Below are 17549 nucleotides of genomic sequence, written 5' to 3'. Positions count from 1 at the left end.
GTGTGTATGCAATGTATATGTAGGAATATGTATATATAAATAAATAGTATAAATATATACATATAATACATTTTACTTTTAGTATACTGTATGTATGGAGGTATATTGTGGTGGTAATTGGCAATAATACTGTAGCTACTTAGCATTTTCAAATTGTTACGCTTTCAGTGACTTTACTATTTATCGTAGATACAACATAAGTTACATACATATTATTATAGAATCTAAATGTATTTAGTTCCATTGCTCTTTAAGACACAGCCAGTGTGCATTTATTCGACCGTCCTAAAAATATAAAAATAAATAAATATTAAAATACTTGTTAGCCGTTTTATTAACAAATAAAAGAAGGAGGACACGAAGCAATATGTTAATGAGATAAAAAAGGCGCATGTGATAATTCAAATACTGGTACTTACCATTGGCACAACATAACTTTTATACAAAACAGCCAAACACATAAAAGCTAAGACGTACAAATTAATTCGTTTATTTGATAAGCTCGGTTAGAGAACAAACGCATAAAATGAAATTAATTTTAATAATCAGCGCATGCAATTACCTTACAAAATAATTTGAAAGACATGCAAAAATCACATGATGGATTCGTAACTATCTGAATCACTATGTACAGTACATGCATCATCGTCAGGAGCAATTTCTATATCTACGTACACTATACGGAGCGTATTTGTGAATCCTGAGCCTTGTTTCCATCCCGTGATCACTACGACTGCATCGCCAGACTTGACGAAGCCCCGGGTTTTGCCGAATTTCAGACCAAATTGAACGCGGACGTCAACGTCCTTCACCCAATCAGCCAATGGAGGATCTGCGCGCATTAAACAGAAAAAAGATAACTGTATTCACTGTATTCACTGTAACAGTGAATATGTTGATTCAATGAATTCATAACTGAAACATTACACACTTTCGTAGTAAAGAGGCAAGATGCCACGGTAAAGGTGCGCTTGTCGTGCGACTTGATGGAATCTGGTTACTGCGATGATAGGACAGCGCGGTCTGTACTTGGCAACTAGGTGCGCGGAGCGTCCGGTAGTTGTGATTACGATGATAGCACTAGATAAACATTTCACGGACGCCTCCACCGCTGCGATTCCGATCGCGTGCGTGGCATCGATCGGAGGTAATGCTTTCAACGAGAGATCGTGGAAGATCTGCGTCTGCCAAATGGCAGCTTCCGCTTCCTTACAGATGTTAGCCATTGTGCGCACGCACTCCAATGGGTATTCTCCCTTGGCAGTTTCACCTGAACGAAACGACAATTATTTATCATACCATAATAAAGCAAAGTAGAGATATAATTATTCAGCAAGCGCTAAAATTAGATAGATCGTAATTAATTATTTATACCTGACAACATAACGCAGTCTGCCCCGTCGAGTATAGCATTCGCTACGTCCGAAGTTTCGGCTCTGGTTGCGCGCGGTTTCTTCACCATAGACTCCAGCATCTGCGTAGCGCAGATCACCGGCTTTCCAACTTTGTTACATCTGTTGATCATAGACTTCTGCGCTAAGAATACTTTCTCCGGCGGTATTTCAATACCAAGGTCGCCACGAGCTACCATAATACCGTCAGAGGCCTCGATAATCTCGTCGAGATTCGCCATGCCCTGGTGGTTTTCAATCTTGGATATTATTTTAATGTTCTTCCCCTTCTCGCCAAGGATTGAGCGGATCTCGGCCAGAGCCTTCGCGTCTCGGATGAATGAAGCGAAGATCATATCGACATCCTGGTCAACGCCAAACTGCAAATCGGATTTATCCTTTTCGGAGACCGCTGGCAGATCTACCGGGGAACCCGGTAAGTTGACGCCCTTACGAGAACCGAGCATTCCACCATTCTCAACAGTGGTGACGACCGCATCAGGAGCTGAATTATATCAAACAAGTTTCGTGGTTTCATCGCGTTCTCTTAATCCTTCAAAACAATATACATATAAACTGTGCATAAATGACACGTACTGATTGCGGTGACCACGAGAGAAATCAAACCGTCATCGACGTACACGCGACTTCCAGGCTTCAGTACCTTCGTGATGTTCTCGTAATCAACGAAAACTGCACTTGCGTTACCCTTTTCCATCATGGATTTATCGGTAACTAATTTAAAAGCTTGGTTTTTAACTAACTCGACTTCAGCGGATCCACCCTAATTAATCAAATAATTCATAAGAGTAACCCTGGCTTAAGAAGATTGCATTACTCTATTAATTGAATAAATTACGTACACCCTCTAAGAGACCGGTACGGATTTCAGGACCTTTGGTGTCCAGGGCAATCGCCACGGGAACATTGATGCCCGTACGGCTGGAAAGATTCTTCTGCGCCGCTCGTACATTAGCGATAGTCTCAGCGTGGTATTCGTGAGATCCATGGGAGAAATTCATTCGAGCAATATTCATGCCTGTCTCGATCATCTTCTCGAGCATTTCGACGGACCTCGAAACCGGTCCGATCGTGCAAATGATTCCAGAAAGACGAACGAACGACGCATGATTTTCGATGTCCAGGGCGCATAGGTGATCTAACTGGCTCTGAGCGTACAAAGCTTGCGTATTCGGCTTTCCAGCCATCTGTGACAAATTAATCAGCACCGATTAAACGAAATTCTTGTGCAAGTGAATTGAAACACACGTTGTGAAAAAGAATGCAAAAAAATTAACAATTTAACTTCACAGCGTTTCTAAACATAAATATATAAACTTACACATAGAAGTTAATTCAAATATTACGTACGAAGTGTAGTCGCAGAAATAGTACCATACAACTTTTATTCTGTATTCAAAAATCAATTTTCGAATAAACCAAAGTTAAAAGAAAAATAAAAATCGTATGCAAACTGACACGGTGACAAATGCAATTGTATTTATTACATTCGTATTTTCGGAGCATTTTTGTTCCGATTATTCGGGAACGTCTTCTTACGTAATTCGTAAAAGTGGGACAATGATACACACATGTACAATAAAAAGGTCTGCATTAAAGTAAAAAAGAGAAGAGGACACGCAAAATAAAATCAATGCCAAACAGTTCGTTCATTGTGCGATTGCTGAGATGTTATAATACCTGATCGTGGTCGGTAATCCAGACCATTTTGGTAGGCTGCACAAAAGAGGATACTCGAATTAGTGAGAGCACGGCATCGCTGAAACCGCGATTACGTCTGATTCGATTCGTTGATATAAGAGGTGAATATGTCGTATTATCGGACAAGCAACGAAAATTCCGCAATGAACGGGAATGGCACAGACGGAAACCGAGAACGGTCGACGGACGTATTAGACCAGGCATTTTTGCCCATGCCTGTATTACACGATAACGGTGCCAATGCATACATCGAGTGGACCAAAATTCGATCATATCAAGTGACTATTTGCTTGTAGGAGTTACATTTTTAACACTTTCTAATGTTCCTCTATTCTGCTGATAGAGTAAAAAATTCGCATTATGAGACGATTATTACTTTCGTAAAATATCTTGAATGAAAAATAACTGTTATCTTTCCTTATACCATACAAAATAATTAAAATGATTTACTTCAAATCTGCATACACATTTTGGTTTCTGTTGTCAATCTTATATGTATGCGAACAATATTTACAATCATATTTTTTAACTTTATACATCCTGGTGAATCAAAGAACTTCCTGTTGTCACACCAACTCATATATGAGTTTTTATCAATACAAATACGGTCTATATTATGAATATCATTTGGAATGAAAGTTTACAATATTAGGTTGCATTATTTTGCAATTTGTACGATGTTCACGTGATACATACTTAAAATACCTACGAGATATCGTACGTTCGTTAAACAATATACCTTCCAATTACAGTTTATTCAACAATCTTCCCAGAATTCATTCATTATTCATCTTTATTTCTTTGTAATGACTTTCTTAGGAATTCAACAAGGAGATATACAAGTTTTTTGTATAACAGATCATTATACTTATAATAATAATAATAATAATAATAATAGTAATCGATATTATACTAATTAAACATCGCTATTAAAATTGTACACATATAATATTATCGTACTTTATGAAATCATGTTGAAGTACTTTATATCTGACTTTTTATCACAATCTAATTAAGAAAAACTGGATTAAGTGTATCGCGATAAAGTTATCACACCATAGGTGCGTGTTACATATTCCTTAATTTCGCAGAAGGAATCATCAGGTTCAACAATTTCGCTTTTAGAGTTCAATAACTGATATAAAACGATAGATGCATTATGCAATCGTAGCTCGTGACGCAAAGTCTCGCTATATGGTAATTTACATATTGTACATACACTATTTTCTTTTTCTATAAATGGAAGAAATTCTAAAACAATATTTCGCGATAATCTTCATTGAAGGATTAATAGGAATATTAATATTAGAATATGATTATGCATGAACACTTGACGTAGATTGTTCAATGTCTTCGTATCGGAATTTATAGACTTATCGATATGATTTTACATAACATCGATGCTTGCATTATTTCGTTACGAAAATATGTTTTGAAACATGTCTATGTATTTTTTCATAATCTACTATCTGAAGCAAAACATGAATGAAATTGAACAAAAGGTAAATAGTTTAATCAACTTGTTATGTCGTAAATAGATGAGTTCGTCCCTTAGATAGAAAATTTATGAAACAAGAATCAAGCTAAGTAACAATTACACGTTTGTATGAAATACGTGTCACCTGTTATAGTTCTCAGAAAATGAGTTCGAGGAATGAAAGGACGGCGTATTAGAATTACAAATTCACACCTTTTAATTCGTTGAAACAATTTCAGGTCTAAATAATAACTTTGAGTTTTTGCAGAACAATTTAAAGTAGATACGTCTTTCAAGGTCAAAGTCGTGTTCATAATTCTACGTATTGTTAAAATAAATTTACGAATATCATAACTTTATTTGTAATAATAAAATACGTCTCTAGTTCCTATTTGGAATAAATTGTAATCTCGACCGAAAAGACGTATTCCTCTGGTACAACATATTCCGAATAGCAAAACTTTTAGGTTAAAATGATCAAGGTCATGATCACATAATACTATATTTACTCTTAAATTACAAAAGTATTTTGAGAATTACCTTTGGAAAATTAATAGAAGTTGAAGTTCAACGAGACGGAAGTTAACGAACGGTGCGTAAGTCAATGACAATGAAACTACCGCACTTGGAGTTTGTAAGCAACTGAAGTTTTAAGGACACGAAAGGTCATTATTTTCTGGGGACACCTATCTCGTACATTCAGACCCACTTACAATGCAAGGAGTGTACAAACTGTTCATTTGTCAAATCATTACATAATTTTTATTTTAAACCATTTCTTTAAACAAAATGTTAATATAAATCCAGAATGAAATCAGATTAAATTACGGCAAATATATAAATCGTACGAGTATCACAGGCGAATAGGAAATAACGTGCAGATGCCGCTAGCTACTAGGTAGAATATCGTGTACATAGAAATCATCCTTGTATTTCGCATATATACATTATTATACTGCACAGTGTGTGCAGGATTGTATTATATAGGAATTATGAACCTTATGAACTTACGAACGTTATTGTGACATTTGTTTATCATGATATCTGAAAAGTATTACTATTTATTATTTCTTGTTCTATTTTGCGAGTTACGACATGATAAGTGAAACAAGTTATGACAAAATTGAAAATAGTGTGCTTTCACAATCTTACAATGGAAGTATTAAAAGGTATCATGACCAACCATAGGTTAATGTTATCTGATTTTTTTGTGTTCTTTGTATACTAACTGAATGATGCATTGCACGTTTTAGAATTGTAGGATTGAAATCTAACTTAATTAAAATTCCTCCCAAACTCATTGAAGAACGGAGAAACTTCTGGCATAATTTTTTCAATAAACATTTGGAAAATGTATGAATAATTTCATTCTTATAAATATGTATATTGACTGTTTACATTTATTTTCTTAATGATTAATAATAATAAAGAATTTAATTGGTTTTAGACATCAGAAGAATACAGTATACATGATCTTATGTTTGAATCTTCTACCAACACACGTGTGTATAAGCCATTGAGTCACATACAACATTGGATAGACACAGGTTACTTCCCTTATAACAAAAAACAATTTAATATGGACGAAGACACACAGTCAGATTCTTGTTCTGTATCAGAACCTGAGAACTGTTTCAAATCACCACAGCATGTTGGGAAAGAAAAGGCAAGTGAACAACCGAATTACAATGATAACTTTTCCAGTAGTTCTGTTGATACCACAGCTTATATTTTGTCAAATGCGAACATAACTAAAAAAGCAGAAACTATTGCTATCGTAGAAGGAGCTAAGTCTAATGCAGTCGTGCAATCTCAGAATATACAAAGTACGAACATGATGCCAGGTAACATGTATGAAAACATTCCTAATAGAGCATGTGAACAAACTAATAAGAATATCATCTTTAATGACAACAATGACAATTACAAGCAATCTTGCATGGAAGCTTCTCAATCTGTGTTAACACAGAGTAATGATGTAGAAAAGAATATAAATCAAATAGAAACAAATTTAGATGCAGATGTCAGTCAAAGTACACTGTCAAACGATGATGGAGATGACGCATTATCCAAATCTTATTACAACAACTTAATATATAAGAGATTGGCACAGACGTTTAACAGCCCATATAGAAAATACAATACAGAACGAAATTCATTAAATATAAGTTTCACGTGTTACACACAAAACGCCACGCCGCCAAGCAAACTTATAAAAAATGGGCATCGTAAAAAATTGTACACTGGCAGAGATTCACCAGTTGATCTTGTCAATATGAGCAGTTGCAACAGAAATTCACTGTCTAAGGCAAGACATAGTTCGCATCCTGCACTAGATTTCGGGTACAAGTTACCAAACAATCATAAAGTTAAGAAGCTGAGCAGGATAAGATGTTTTTCTCTATTTAACAATAGTAGCCATTTATTTAAACAACCTCGGCGAAGAAAAAAGAAGCCGACTTCTAAGATAACTCCTATTGCTCCAACAAATTCCTCAAAAACTGATACAGTTACTGTAAATAATAATAGTATTAACAATTCAGCAGTTGATAAACGCGTAAGACGTAATTTTCTACAGGATTTAGATACATCTTTTTCCACTGATGTATCTAACGAAAACAAATCCAAGTCCACCACTCATTTAGGAAAGACGAATGGATCAAAAGAATTAACGAATTTAATTCCAGTCGTATGCTTAATGAGAGTGTCAGAAGATGAAATTAAAAGACGTACAAGATCAAACAGGGAAACTGTTGACAGTTTAAGTACAACCACATTATCAAGAATACATAGAAGGAATAATTACGGAAAACGAAAGAGGAAACGAACGGGAAAACAACAAACATTAAATCGCAAGACTCTTTCAATCTCTACTGGAACAAATAGTAGTCAAAGTTATAAAAATTCAAATAACGCGACGGCAAATTTGAATCCAGTGGTTTGTTTAAAACGACTGTCAGAGTCCGACATTCAGAAATACAAAGGAGTCGCTAATAAAGAAAGTAACATTGACAATTTCCAGTCGACCGTTCACATAGAGAGATTATCAGTATCTAACATCACAAAGTATGAAAGTATTAAGGATAGAGAAGTATTACGTAAAGACGTCTCGTCTGAAACTACAAAATCACAGAATGTAGATATGATTACAAATAAACTTTCACGTTATAATAAATCGTTAAATCTTCCAATTCCTGCGTTAAACGTGATTAACGTGAGAACTGAAGATTCCTCCAGCGATAGTAGCACTATTCTATTTTACAAATGTGGTAAAACGGAACATAGTAAGTGTCGTCTAAGTAATGATTCTCTTATATCCGAGACTGATTTTGAACCTAACGTTATACAACCTTCCACTAAGCGTATAAGAAGGACACGAAGTGATAGAATAGAACAAAAAAATAGTAAAGTAACGGACGAAGAATTAATAGAAGCCGGACGAAGTAGGAGATCAAAAAAGAGCAAAACGGACGCAACAAATCAGACGACAGTGAATGATAGTGAAGGAATAAGCAGAATGAAAACGGGAAACAAACACAGAAGTCAGCCAGGACTCGATGTCATTAATAACTCTATTAACAGTCATGGATATAATACAAGAAGACGAAAGTCTGAAGAGTTACGTAATATAAATAATTCTAATGATTTACTTTTAATGAAAGATATGAAACAAATAAAGAACTCCTTAATAGCACCTGGGAGACATGAAATGATATGCAAAAGTAGTAGTAGTAGTAGTAGTAGTAGCAGCAATAGTGTAGATGTAATAAATAAGAATAATTATAAGGAAATATCGCACAATTTGTTTTCATCCGATGAAGACGCCTTTGTGCAGCTCGTACGTTGTCCAGAAGATATAGGAAAAATGGAATTAAAACAGCGTTACAAAATCTTAACTCAAGAGTTTAATAAGTCAGAAGAACCACAGGACAATAATGATCTTCATACGATGCATGAATCTCCAGATAATAAATCACATTCGAAGTTTGTTACCAAGAGTTCAATCAGAACAGAAAATAATTTCGTTAGTACAAAGCGTAAGAGATTTTCAAAACGGTCAAGTAATTTACCGGCGAAAGATAATTGCGGGGAAGAATTCGAAAAAGAGGGAACTATGAATAACAGTAAACAAAAAGTATTATTACTACTTAACACGAGTGGTTCACAGAATAAATCAAAGACAACTCGTCTACGTTTCCAGACGAGGCTCTTTCAATCTGACTCCGAATCATCCTACATGTCACATCGTTCATCCAATAAATCGTTACTAGGGGATGAAGAATAATGTTTAATACATTTTCATGAGCTAATCTACATGACTTCTTAAATGAATCTCTCTTGCCTCACTTAAAATAGTTACCAACTATTTTTTTTAAAGGTTGATGATATTTAAATTATATGCCTGTTCATCTCTGTGTATTATTCTCTTGTGTACTCTTTGTGTAATTACTAAATAAATGAAATCAATTTTTTTACATAAATAATATTGTAATATACATTATAGAAACATTTTTTTCACGTTCTATCACCGTATTGCAATTCCCAATACATGTTGTTTAGAAAGAATAAAATGAAAATATTGAGAGACGAAGCCATCGAGTGTGAACGTATCCCACGTGATTTGATAGAAGCCAGCATTTTTTATATCTGCGATAGGATCGACGTCCAAGTTGCAGCCACCGAACAACGATGGCCATAATCTTGTACGTGATAACATTTTCTGCAACCATCGTATAAAAGTTCCTTCGTTTTCGGGTGTGTGCTCTATAAATAAATATTGACCGCCCTAAAAAAAATCCAATGTAGCTTAAATTATTTTTGTAATTAGCTCCATTCGAGAAAACTTGATGAAACTTAATACATAGTTATAATAAAAGTGATAGAAAACAATACTTCAAATAGTCCAAATCCATAATTAGTACATTAGAATAATTTAATATCTTATCAGATAATAATTGTTTACCGGTGCCAGTACTCTGCGAATTTCTTGAAGCGTTGATCGTGTCGATTTCACCGAGCACAACGATCTCGTTGAGACAACTATATCCACGTATCCTGTAGGTATCTCTTTCAACGAACTACCATCACCGGTTATTAGACGTTCGATGATTATGTGGGAAAATTCCCAAGAACGATTTCCTTTTATTAGATATTCGGCCAGTTTTACGTTCCGGTCAACGGCTATCAAGTGTGTGCTGTCTGGGTAAAATTGTATATTCTCACCTGCAAGATTCAAGTTTAATCTACGAGAACCCAGTCTTATATTTCTTGTAAATCTAAACAGATAATCTTATTGGAAACTGAAATTCTTTTGTAGTGCGTTAGACTTCATAAAACAGTACTAAATATTTTTTTGAAAACGATCGGCCTTGGTTTTAATCTGTCGCGATGATGTAATTCGTTATTTAATTGCTTTTTACGCACTGATTCTCATTTACGATGATCCTCTGTGACCTTCGGTAAGATAAATGGAGTAGATGTACACAATAAGATCATCGATAATTCATTGTGAGAATATTTCAATTAGACAATTTTCTTCATCTATAGAAATCGTTTATGCACTTCAATTTTTATCTTCATAATTAATGTAAATATTTATATTAATTTCTTTTAAATCGGAATGCCGTAAGGAGGCTGTGAGAAATACTGAAGTAATTTGATATGTAACAAAGAAAATCAAGGTGTCTTAACGATATTAAATACATGGAGAATAATGAAATATTTCGTCTCCAGTTTATACGATCCAACTTAAATTCTCAGAACAAACATTTGTACTTTACTTTCACATTGCTCAATTACTTTTTCTCGAATATGGAACGAAAAGTTGGAGCACGTCTCGTGAAGAGACAATTACGACGCTGCCATTAATAATATACATACATGTAAATGCACACCCGTTTTAACGCCAATCTCGAGAAGCCGTATGCAGCCCATGGCTCGTAATACGCGATCACTCGAAACAACGTGTTGTAACGATTCGAACAAACATTTCTTGTAGGGTGCCATGAGCTCCGCGCACTCCGCTTCGAATCCTGTCAAGTAACATTTGTAAATGCACTTTCGCAACCACGGCCAGTTCTGTGATATCGAAATCGCGATTAGAATAAGAATAATCGCCGGCAATCCGTAACTCGTGATCACGTCGCGTATCCACAAATCACTGCTACTCATCTTTCAACGACAAAAATTAGGAAATATCTTTCCCTCGAAACTTGTGTCCCTTGCGTTACTGTACAAATAATAGTAATTACGCTTAGCGAACTTCGACGCGCTTTTCCCTGCAGATTTTTTCAGTCGACTGCAGGCGCGTTTTTGCAGCACATGTCGCTTTGAGGCGACCAGTGTTCACTGGAACGAAACACGTAAATACTGACTGCTAATCACATAAGATAAGATAACTAATGTAACATTTTCTGACTGAATAATATTCCCTCAAAATATAAATGAGAGAATGTGTCCATTGAAACTCTCCAGTTTTATAAGCTTAAGTAATTGATGCATTTTATAGATGAAATTTATTGTTCGCATTTTATGAAGCCAAGGATTCAGACACAACGTGTTCTAAACACACAGTTCGAGAAAACAGAAGATCAGGGAAGGGTATAGGTTTATCAAAGAGAACGCAGAGAGAGATTCGACTATTAGGAAGGAGAGGTACAGCGAGAGAAGGAACAATGAAATCTCACGTTTTCGAAATGCGAGAAAGAGCGTAAGTACAAGTTAACAAAGGGGAAACGGCCAGCGGGCAAAAAGAAAAACGCTCGAAACGAACATATCGGCGCGGCCCAAGGGGTGCGCCGATTCTTTGTCACGCGAGTTTTTAAGAGTGACCACAAACAAAACGGAGTTCGATCAATTTGGTCCCTCGAGCGAGTGCGCGCATTCGTTTGCCTCTTGCTCGTGCTCCCGCCGGTGTACGTATACGCGGCACACATCCAGCCCGTTCATTTCACACGGACGAAACTCGAAATTCGCCCGATTCAGAATCATTTCGCCAGCGGTGGAAAGGCGTTTTGTTGTTGGCATTGGGGCGGAGAGGAGGCCGACCGTTTTCGTAATGGCTCGTTGATTCGAGAGAATCGTCATGAAAAAATCATGCGTGCATGCGTACGTCTTTCCTGCTTCATCCCCCTCAGTTCCTCTCGCTATACGTGCGCCAGACGTCCCTACTGTTCTCCTTCGTTAAAATACGCTATTTAAGGTACTAAAGTCTGGATGAGTTGCATCGTCTAATATGTCTAAATTGACTACTCAAAATCTTGATGAGAAAGAAATGACAAACTTTTTTTCACTTCGGTCGCTAATTTCTTTGCGTAGAAATTTTATTGTGTATCTATCCTTTCCCTTCTTTCCATCCCGCTTTCCCGTCATTCGAGAATGCCCGGAGGCACGTCAGCAACTTTAAGTTGGACACGTACAACCACGTGAACAATTCCTCGAGTACTTGGACGGGCTTATTGGTGAGCACGAAGCGGGCGACCGGCCTATCTTTTTGATCTTTCAAGAGTGAAAAATATTTAAATGCTGTCGTTGCTGTTTTATACTTGACGCACTTGTGCGCGTCGTCGTGCTCGCTGCGACTTCTCCGCGAACAGGAGGGACGTTTCATGAATGATTAATGCGTGAGTCCGCACCTTGAACACCTCCATTACCAAATACCAACAATATTCACCAATATCACTACATTTTCGTCAATAAGATTAAACGATTAAATATATCGAAATAATTTTAACGATTATAATTTCTGAATTATAGAATTTTTTGATAATTTGATATAAAAATAATTAGAATTGGGTCAGGCCAAGGGTAAATTTTTCGCTGGGAACGACGAGTGTGTTTTAGTCCGGTGCAACAAACTACCTGTAATATATTCAAGACGGGAGGGATTCAACTTCAGCGAAACACGACGCCGTGAGGCATACAAGACGCGTACTCGAGAAGAAGCTCTTTTTTTCAAGTGTCGCCACGGCAGCGAAGTCGACGGCATTGTCTCCATTGTTGGCGAATCGTAATCAATATTTTCACAATATCCCGCCATTGTGCTTTAGCACGAGCGAGGTGCAAGGGTTCTTCGTACTTACGCTCCGCGAAGCTTTTGTTCCTCGGCATCATCACGGGTCATTGTTTAACAAGTACAGCTAAAGTTATGTAAAATATGATACCGGGAAAGGTACATATCTTCTATTCCACAGAAATACTTAAATCATTTTTAATCAATTAAGGAACTCGTATAGTGAATGTCTGAATTTGTGTTCACATCCCAATTCCTACCCCACTGGCTTGTTTCTCTGTTTTATACCAAGTAATTATGATTTTAAGGAGGTAGACATCGATAACGGCATGATAAGGCAAAATTTCAATATTGCCTAGTTTTGCCAAAGATATGGATTTATGTTATTCGATTCTATACTTTTATTTTTCAGAGAATCAAGACAAATTTCGTTTTTACTGTTAACTCAATTATGTTATATTTAAATGTATAAATTACATGCGATTATAGTTAATATTAGAAAGGTCACGTGACTATCTTAAGTCGGTTTGAGTGTCGGATTTCAAGAAACGAGAATTGCTTAGTGGTTTGCTGCGTTAACGCGTGCTAGGTACCGGTGCCCTGTCATAAAGTAGTAAATACATTAACTAAGATCGACAATGGGTCTATCATCAAACAAATCGTAAACGATCACAATGCGCGAAGGCGACTCCAGATCGAGTAAAAGAATGCCGTGAAAGTAACGGACCGTGCTCCTGATTTACGACGACTCGTTCTCAAGGCTGAAGGCAACACGCTGACACGAGGACACGATTCTCTTCTGGCAGTTTTGACTGTTCAGTTCCGGTTTCGCAAACGGCGTTTCTTCAAAATTTCAATTCTTTTCAAGGTTACTGATAAATACTTTACGAAGTGTATGAAAATAATGATAGATATCGATCAACCGTTTGATTGATCGCCTCGAGATTCGTGTAGACGAATAATGGAGGTAAAAAGGGTGCTGTTGAGGAGATTCGAAGGGAAACCGGAAACGTTATAGACGTGGCATCAAGGGTTGAACTTTGTAGTAGATCGGCTCGACCTGGTCGCTGAATAAGAATTCCATTTTGATCGGGAAGAGGTGTCCGGGGTAGGTTGGCCCGGTGCGAAGGAAGGGAGGAAGCTCACGTCGGTGCAAAGATTTTGCGCATTAACGGTGTTCCGAGGGAAAAAGGGGGTGTTCCCCGATATCGTGGATTTTTACAGGGCCGGCAGCCCGGCCATTTATTATTTCTCGCCACGCACCCACCGGCGTGCCAACAATACCGTCCATTGACAATTTCTGCTTCACACACGACGCCGCGCACCGCGACGCTCCGCCCACGATCGAACTACAGAGAGAAGCCGACGAAGCCCGTTTTGTCGGCTGCCCTGAATCCTCTGTCGCTCTCCTTTGCTGACACCGATCTTTCGAGGAAAAGATTCCTGTTTGGATCTCTTACTCCGAACCAACCATCGTTTCCCGATAAATATTTCCTTTCCAAATTTCTCTCTGTTGGGATACAAAATGCTTCTGTTTCTCCTACATTTGCCAAACTCCTATTACACTTACTAACACCTACGCATCAAACCAAACCACCATAGACAGCGGACCATGGATATCAAGGCACAGGCGTCAGTAAAAAGTAACGTAAATTTTCAGAGCATGATCCTCTTTCTAAAATCCATGTAATGTTTGTGACGCCAGAAGAAAAAGTCAGAAACAAAAGTGCGACTGTGAAATTCGTTGTGACACGGTGTTCGTAGAATTGTATCGAGGACGAACGGTTCAGAGGACGAAAATTGTTCACGGAAATTCGCGTCATGATAGGACATTAGTGTTTTACGACATTGCATTATCCTGGCCGTCACGGGCGTCATTCAAAATCAGTTTCCATCTGTAGCGGCAGGAGCAGCTTGAACGCGCGACGACTTTCAGGGGAGAAATGCGTCTTTGTCGTTTACGAGATGACTATTGATCTGACCGTTCATTGTTCGCGAAAGGGATCGGCAGGAAACTGCATCGATGCCGGCCAGTCTCTTCCTCTCCCGCCGTGTCTTCTGAGATCCGGATGTTTAACCGTGACGCAATGAACATTAGTAATCTACAGTCGTATTTTCCGACCACCCGCGGTTCTCTTCCGACTTTTCCCGGTAACGCTTGCCTTCCCAACTTGCTCCTGCTTTTTTTCACTCTCATTGTTACAATATAAATGGAGTGACGTCTAAACGGATGGCTTGATGTTGAAGAAATTTCCTCTGTACTTTTATCATTAATGTATCTATTGAAAATCCTTTTTTAATTCATATGAGGATGGATGGTGTTTCGTGTTTGAAATTCTTCCGAGCTCGGATAAACAACGAATCCAATTTGAAAAGGGTATTTTTCATTCGGTTCTCTACGGTGGATTTTCATACCTGGGGAACACCGAATAGAAATATGTATATACAACCGCCACCATGGTTGCCGTGGATTTTCAGTCACGATCAACATCGTGGAACCAACCACCATCCAGGACGTTAGGTTCGTGCTAGGGGCATCTGGATCCGGGCATAAAGACCCACCACCACAAACAAAAGGCCTCACAAATCGACAGCGCCGCCCCCGAGAAGAAAGAAGCCGGGGGCCCACGCCGACAATACTCTGGCATGTTTTTCAATATTTAGTCATCATGACTTTTCGTCGGCCCTTTCGGCCGAAATCTCCGCGTCGAATTGGAAACTAGATAATTCAATTAGACTGCAGCTGCTGACACGGCTATACGCGCAGGTAGAACCCATCACGGGATTATGGGGAGACCGTGGAGACGCGCGAGAAAAACGAAAAGAGAACGGCGAGGCACCCTTCGCGTTTAGCGAAACCCTTGATATCTTTATTTCGTAGCCCGTCGCTTGCTTTTTTACCATCATATCCGTTCTCAGTACAGAAATATTTTTCTATAAAGTAAACGAGACACTGAAATCCAGTTCCAAACAGTTGCAAAATAATTTAGAGGAACATACAAGTTTTCACGGGATAAAAATTATCTGTAAACTATTTAAATAAACATTCGGCAATCTTCAGATCAAGATAGTAACACTATGAATTTCTAGGAGGATGTCGTTGTTCGATAGACGTGGGCAAGTCGAAGCGACCCGTAGGAATGGACATTCTGAGAGACCGATTATGCACGCAATAAATAGATTATCGGCGATGGTGACTCCCGCGGCGGGTGACGAATTTTCTTGAATGCTCGTTGGAAATTCGTCTAAGACTCGGCACGGAGGATAGGATCAGTCATACGTACCGAAAAAAGCGCTGAGAGGAAAAGTCTGCCGAGGGTTTCTCCCGAGGCAGTCATGGTGAATTTCTGAAATTAGTTGCATCTGGTGCCTTCTCTTTCCTTTCAGGAATTATATCGCGTAAAGGGAAAGAATTGGAGTTCTAAGTAACTCATACAAAGTTGTACGCTTCCTATTTAAATTTATTTTTCTAAGACTGTTCATTTATTGTGGAACGAAACTTTTGAAGAATTTAATTTGGAACGCGCGAGCGCAACGGACAAGGAGAAAAGGAGGGGGATTTGCGATGATGCGAGGAAATTTTTGAAGGAGAAGTAATTTGGATTTATTGAACGATTGCAAGATGCGCCTCTGTTGCCAGACGAGAGGAGAGCAGAGCTGCCAGGTGTGAAACTCGACGTGCCCCGAACTAATGGAGCCACAAATCAATGGCGCGATGGGCCATCATTACTTTTGCCAGCACAACGTGTTTACCACACAGAAACCGAGCAGCGAAAAGCTTTCCCGCCACCACGAAGGGCAGACACTGATCCACCTCTCATCCCTTACGCTCAATCGCCCGTATTGTGTCGCGGCGTGTTAACCGCGTGTGCAGAACAAAAATCATTTCGCCGCATTCTATTTGCTCTTTCATGCTAATCGAACGAGACCGAAGCTGACCCCTCCTTTTTCCGAACGTATCTATCCACTAGTACAATGGATTCGATGCGTTCGACAACGAAAAGCGAAACGGACGTTTCACTTTCTTATTTACATGCAAATTTCATTTGCAGCCGTTTGTACACGCATACGTGCGTGTAATGTAAAACACGATTGCAAACGTATTTCGTAAATATTTCAAAAGAAGTTGGAAAGCTTGTGACAACATTGAAAAAACTGTAATAATAAGAATTAAAAATTAGATCGCGGAGCGAAGGTTGTACGTAGAACTATAGAAATCGCAGGAACACAATTTGATACATTCTGGTGGAAACGTTATTCACAGGTTGGGCGAACTCGATACTTCGAACAAGCCACAAACAAGCAAACAAAGAGATGCGACTGGATTATTGTGTCACAGTAGCCGTGCAATGCGGATGACAATCGCGTCCAACAATAAGGCTATCCTATACTACCGTTTCATAAATTAGTCGCTCAGGATCCTATGACGTATCCTGGGGGACGCGTTCGCACGTCATTCCTAGTTACGGGGACAATAGCACCAAAATGCTGTCATACGAAACCTCGTTGATCTCCGATCAGCTTTACCAACAGTCTCATTGCCACCATTTGTTGATGTAACCGTTCTTTTCTAGACGATCCCACAAAAATTTGACCATCACTGTGTTCTGTCGCTTAAGGATGTATTGGCTATATAATCAATCCCAAAAGTTTATGCACTTTAGAAACTCATTTCTTAAAAAGAAATCAGACGTTGGAAGAATATTGCTAATAATAAACAACAACAAAAAATTTTCGATTTTTCCGAGATTTTTCCAAGGGGTACCCCTTCAATTTCTTCCAAATTTTCGTTTTTTGCCAATAACTCCCAAACCGCTGGACTTACGGAAAAATTGTATACGACCTTTCTTACAGAGAACGACGAGATCTACAATTTCCATGTAAAAATTTTTCGCTAGTGTTAATAGTTAACGAGTAATTTGCAAAAAACTGTTTTTTCGTTTTTCGT

The 17549-nt window shown here is 38.2% G+C and overlaps 3 protein-coding genes across 8 annotated transcripts; 1 reads left to right on the top strand and 2 right to left on the bottom strand.

Annotated features, from left to right (window-relative positions):
- Window positions 1-136: 136 nt before the first annotated feature.
- On the bottom strand, window positions 137-5270 carry LOC108633052 (pyruvate kinase). Of its 4 annotated transcripts, XM_018038010.2 has the most exons (8): window positions 5131-5269; window positions 3093-3128; window positions 2255-2599; window positions 1989-2175; window positions 1375-1896; window positions 932-1270; window positions 676-832; window positions 137-285 (listed from the first exon to the last, which is right to left on the bottom strand). In XM_018038010.2, the coding sequence occupies exons 2-8, from the start codon at window positions 3117-3119 to the stop codon at window positions 273-275; spliced, it is 1590 nt and encodes a 529-aa protein (XP_017893499.1). In that variant the 5' UTR covers window positions 3120-3128; window positions 5131-5269; the 3' UTR covers window positions 137-272. The 4 variants fall into 4 exon arrangements, with proteins under 4 accessions (XP_017893499.1, XP_017893497.1, XP_017893498.1 ...); XM_018038008.2 differs by lacking the exon at window positions 137-285 and having other exon boundaries at window positions 475-832; window positions 5131-5270; XM_018038009.2 differs by lacking the exons at window positions 137-285; window positions 3093-3128 and having other exon boundaries at window positions 475-832; window positions 5131-5270.
- Window positions 5271-5564: 294 nt separating this feature from the next.
- LOC108633079 (bromodomain-containing protein DDB_G0270170) lies at window positions 5565-9055 on the top strand. 3 transcript variants are annotated; one of them, XM_018038062.2, is made up of 3 exons: window positions 5565-5759; window positions 5844-5943; window positions 6038-9055. In XM_018038062.2, the coding sequence occupies exons 1-3, from the start codon at window positions 5686-5688 to the stop codon at window positions 8873-8875; spliced, it is 3012 nt and encodes a 1003-aa protein (XP_017893551.1). In that variant the 5' UTR covers window positions 5565-5685; the 3' UTR covers window positions 8876-9055. The 3 variants fall into 3 exon arrangements, with proteins under 3 accessions (XP_017893551.1, XP_017893552.1, XP_026666766.1); XM_018038063.2 differs by lacking the exon at window positions 5844-5943 and having other exon boundaries at window positions 5675-5759; XM_026810965.1 differs by lacking the exons at window positions 5565-5759; window positions 5844-5943 and having other exon boundaries at window positions 6175-6256; window positions 6372-9054.
- A 38-nt stretch (window positions 9056-9093) lies between these two features.
- On the bottom strand, window positions 9094-10959 carry LOC108633080 (methyltransferase-like protein 7A). The gene is made up of 3 exons (XM_018038064.2): window positions 10485-10959; window positions 9554-9813; window positions 9094-9376 (listed from the first exon to the last, which is right to left on the bottom strand). The coding sequence occupies exons 1-3, from the start codon at window positions 10759-10761 to the stop codon at window positions 9116-9118; spliced, it is 798 nt and encodes a 265-aa protein (XP_017893553.1). The 5' UTR covers window positions 10762-10959; the 3' UTR covers window positions 9094-9115.
- Between the last annotated feature and the right edge of the window lie 6590 nt (window positions 10960-17549).

This window comes from Ceratina calcarata, unplaced genomic scaffold (assembly GCF_001652005.2).
Source record: "Ceratina calcarata isolate Rehan_Ccalc_2016 unplaced genomic scaffold, ASM165200v1 scaffold180.2, whole genome shotgun sequence".
Taxonomy (NCBI): Eukaryota; Metazoa; Arthropoda; class Insecta; order Hymenoptera; family Apidae; genus Ceratina; species Ceratina calcarata.
This window is presented reverse-complemented; position numbering and strand designations above follow the sequence as displayed.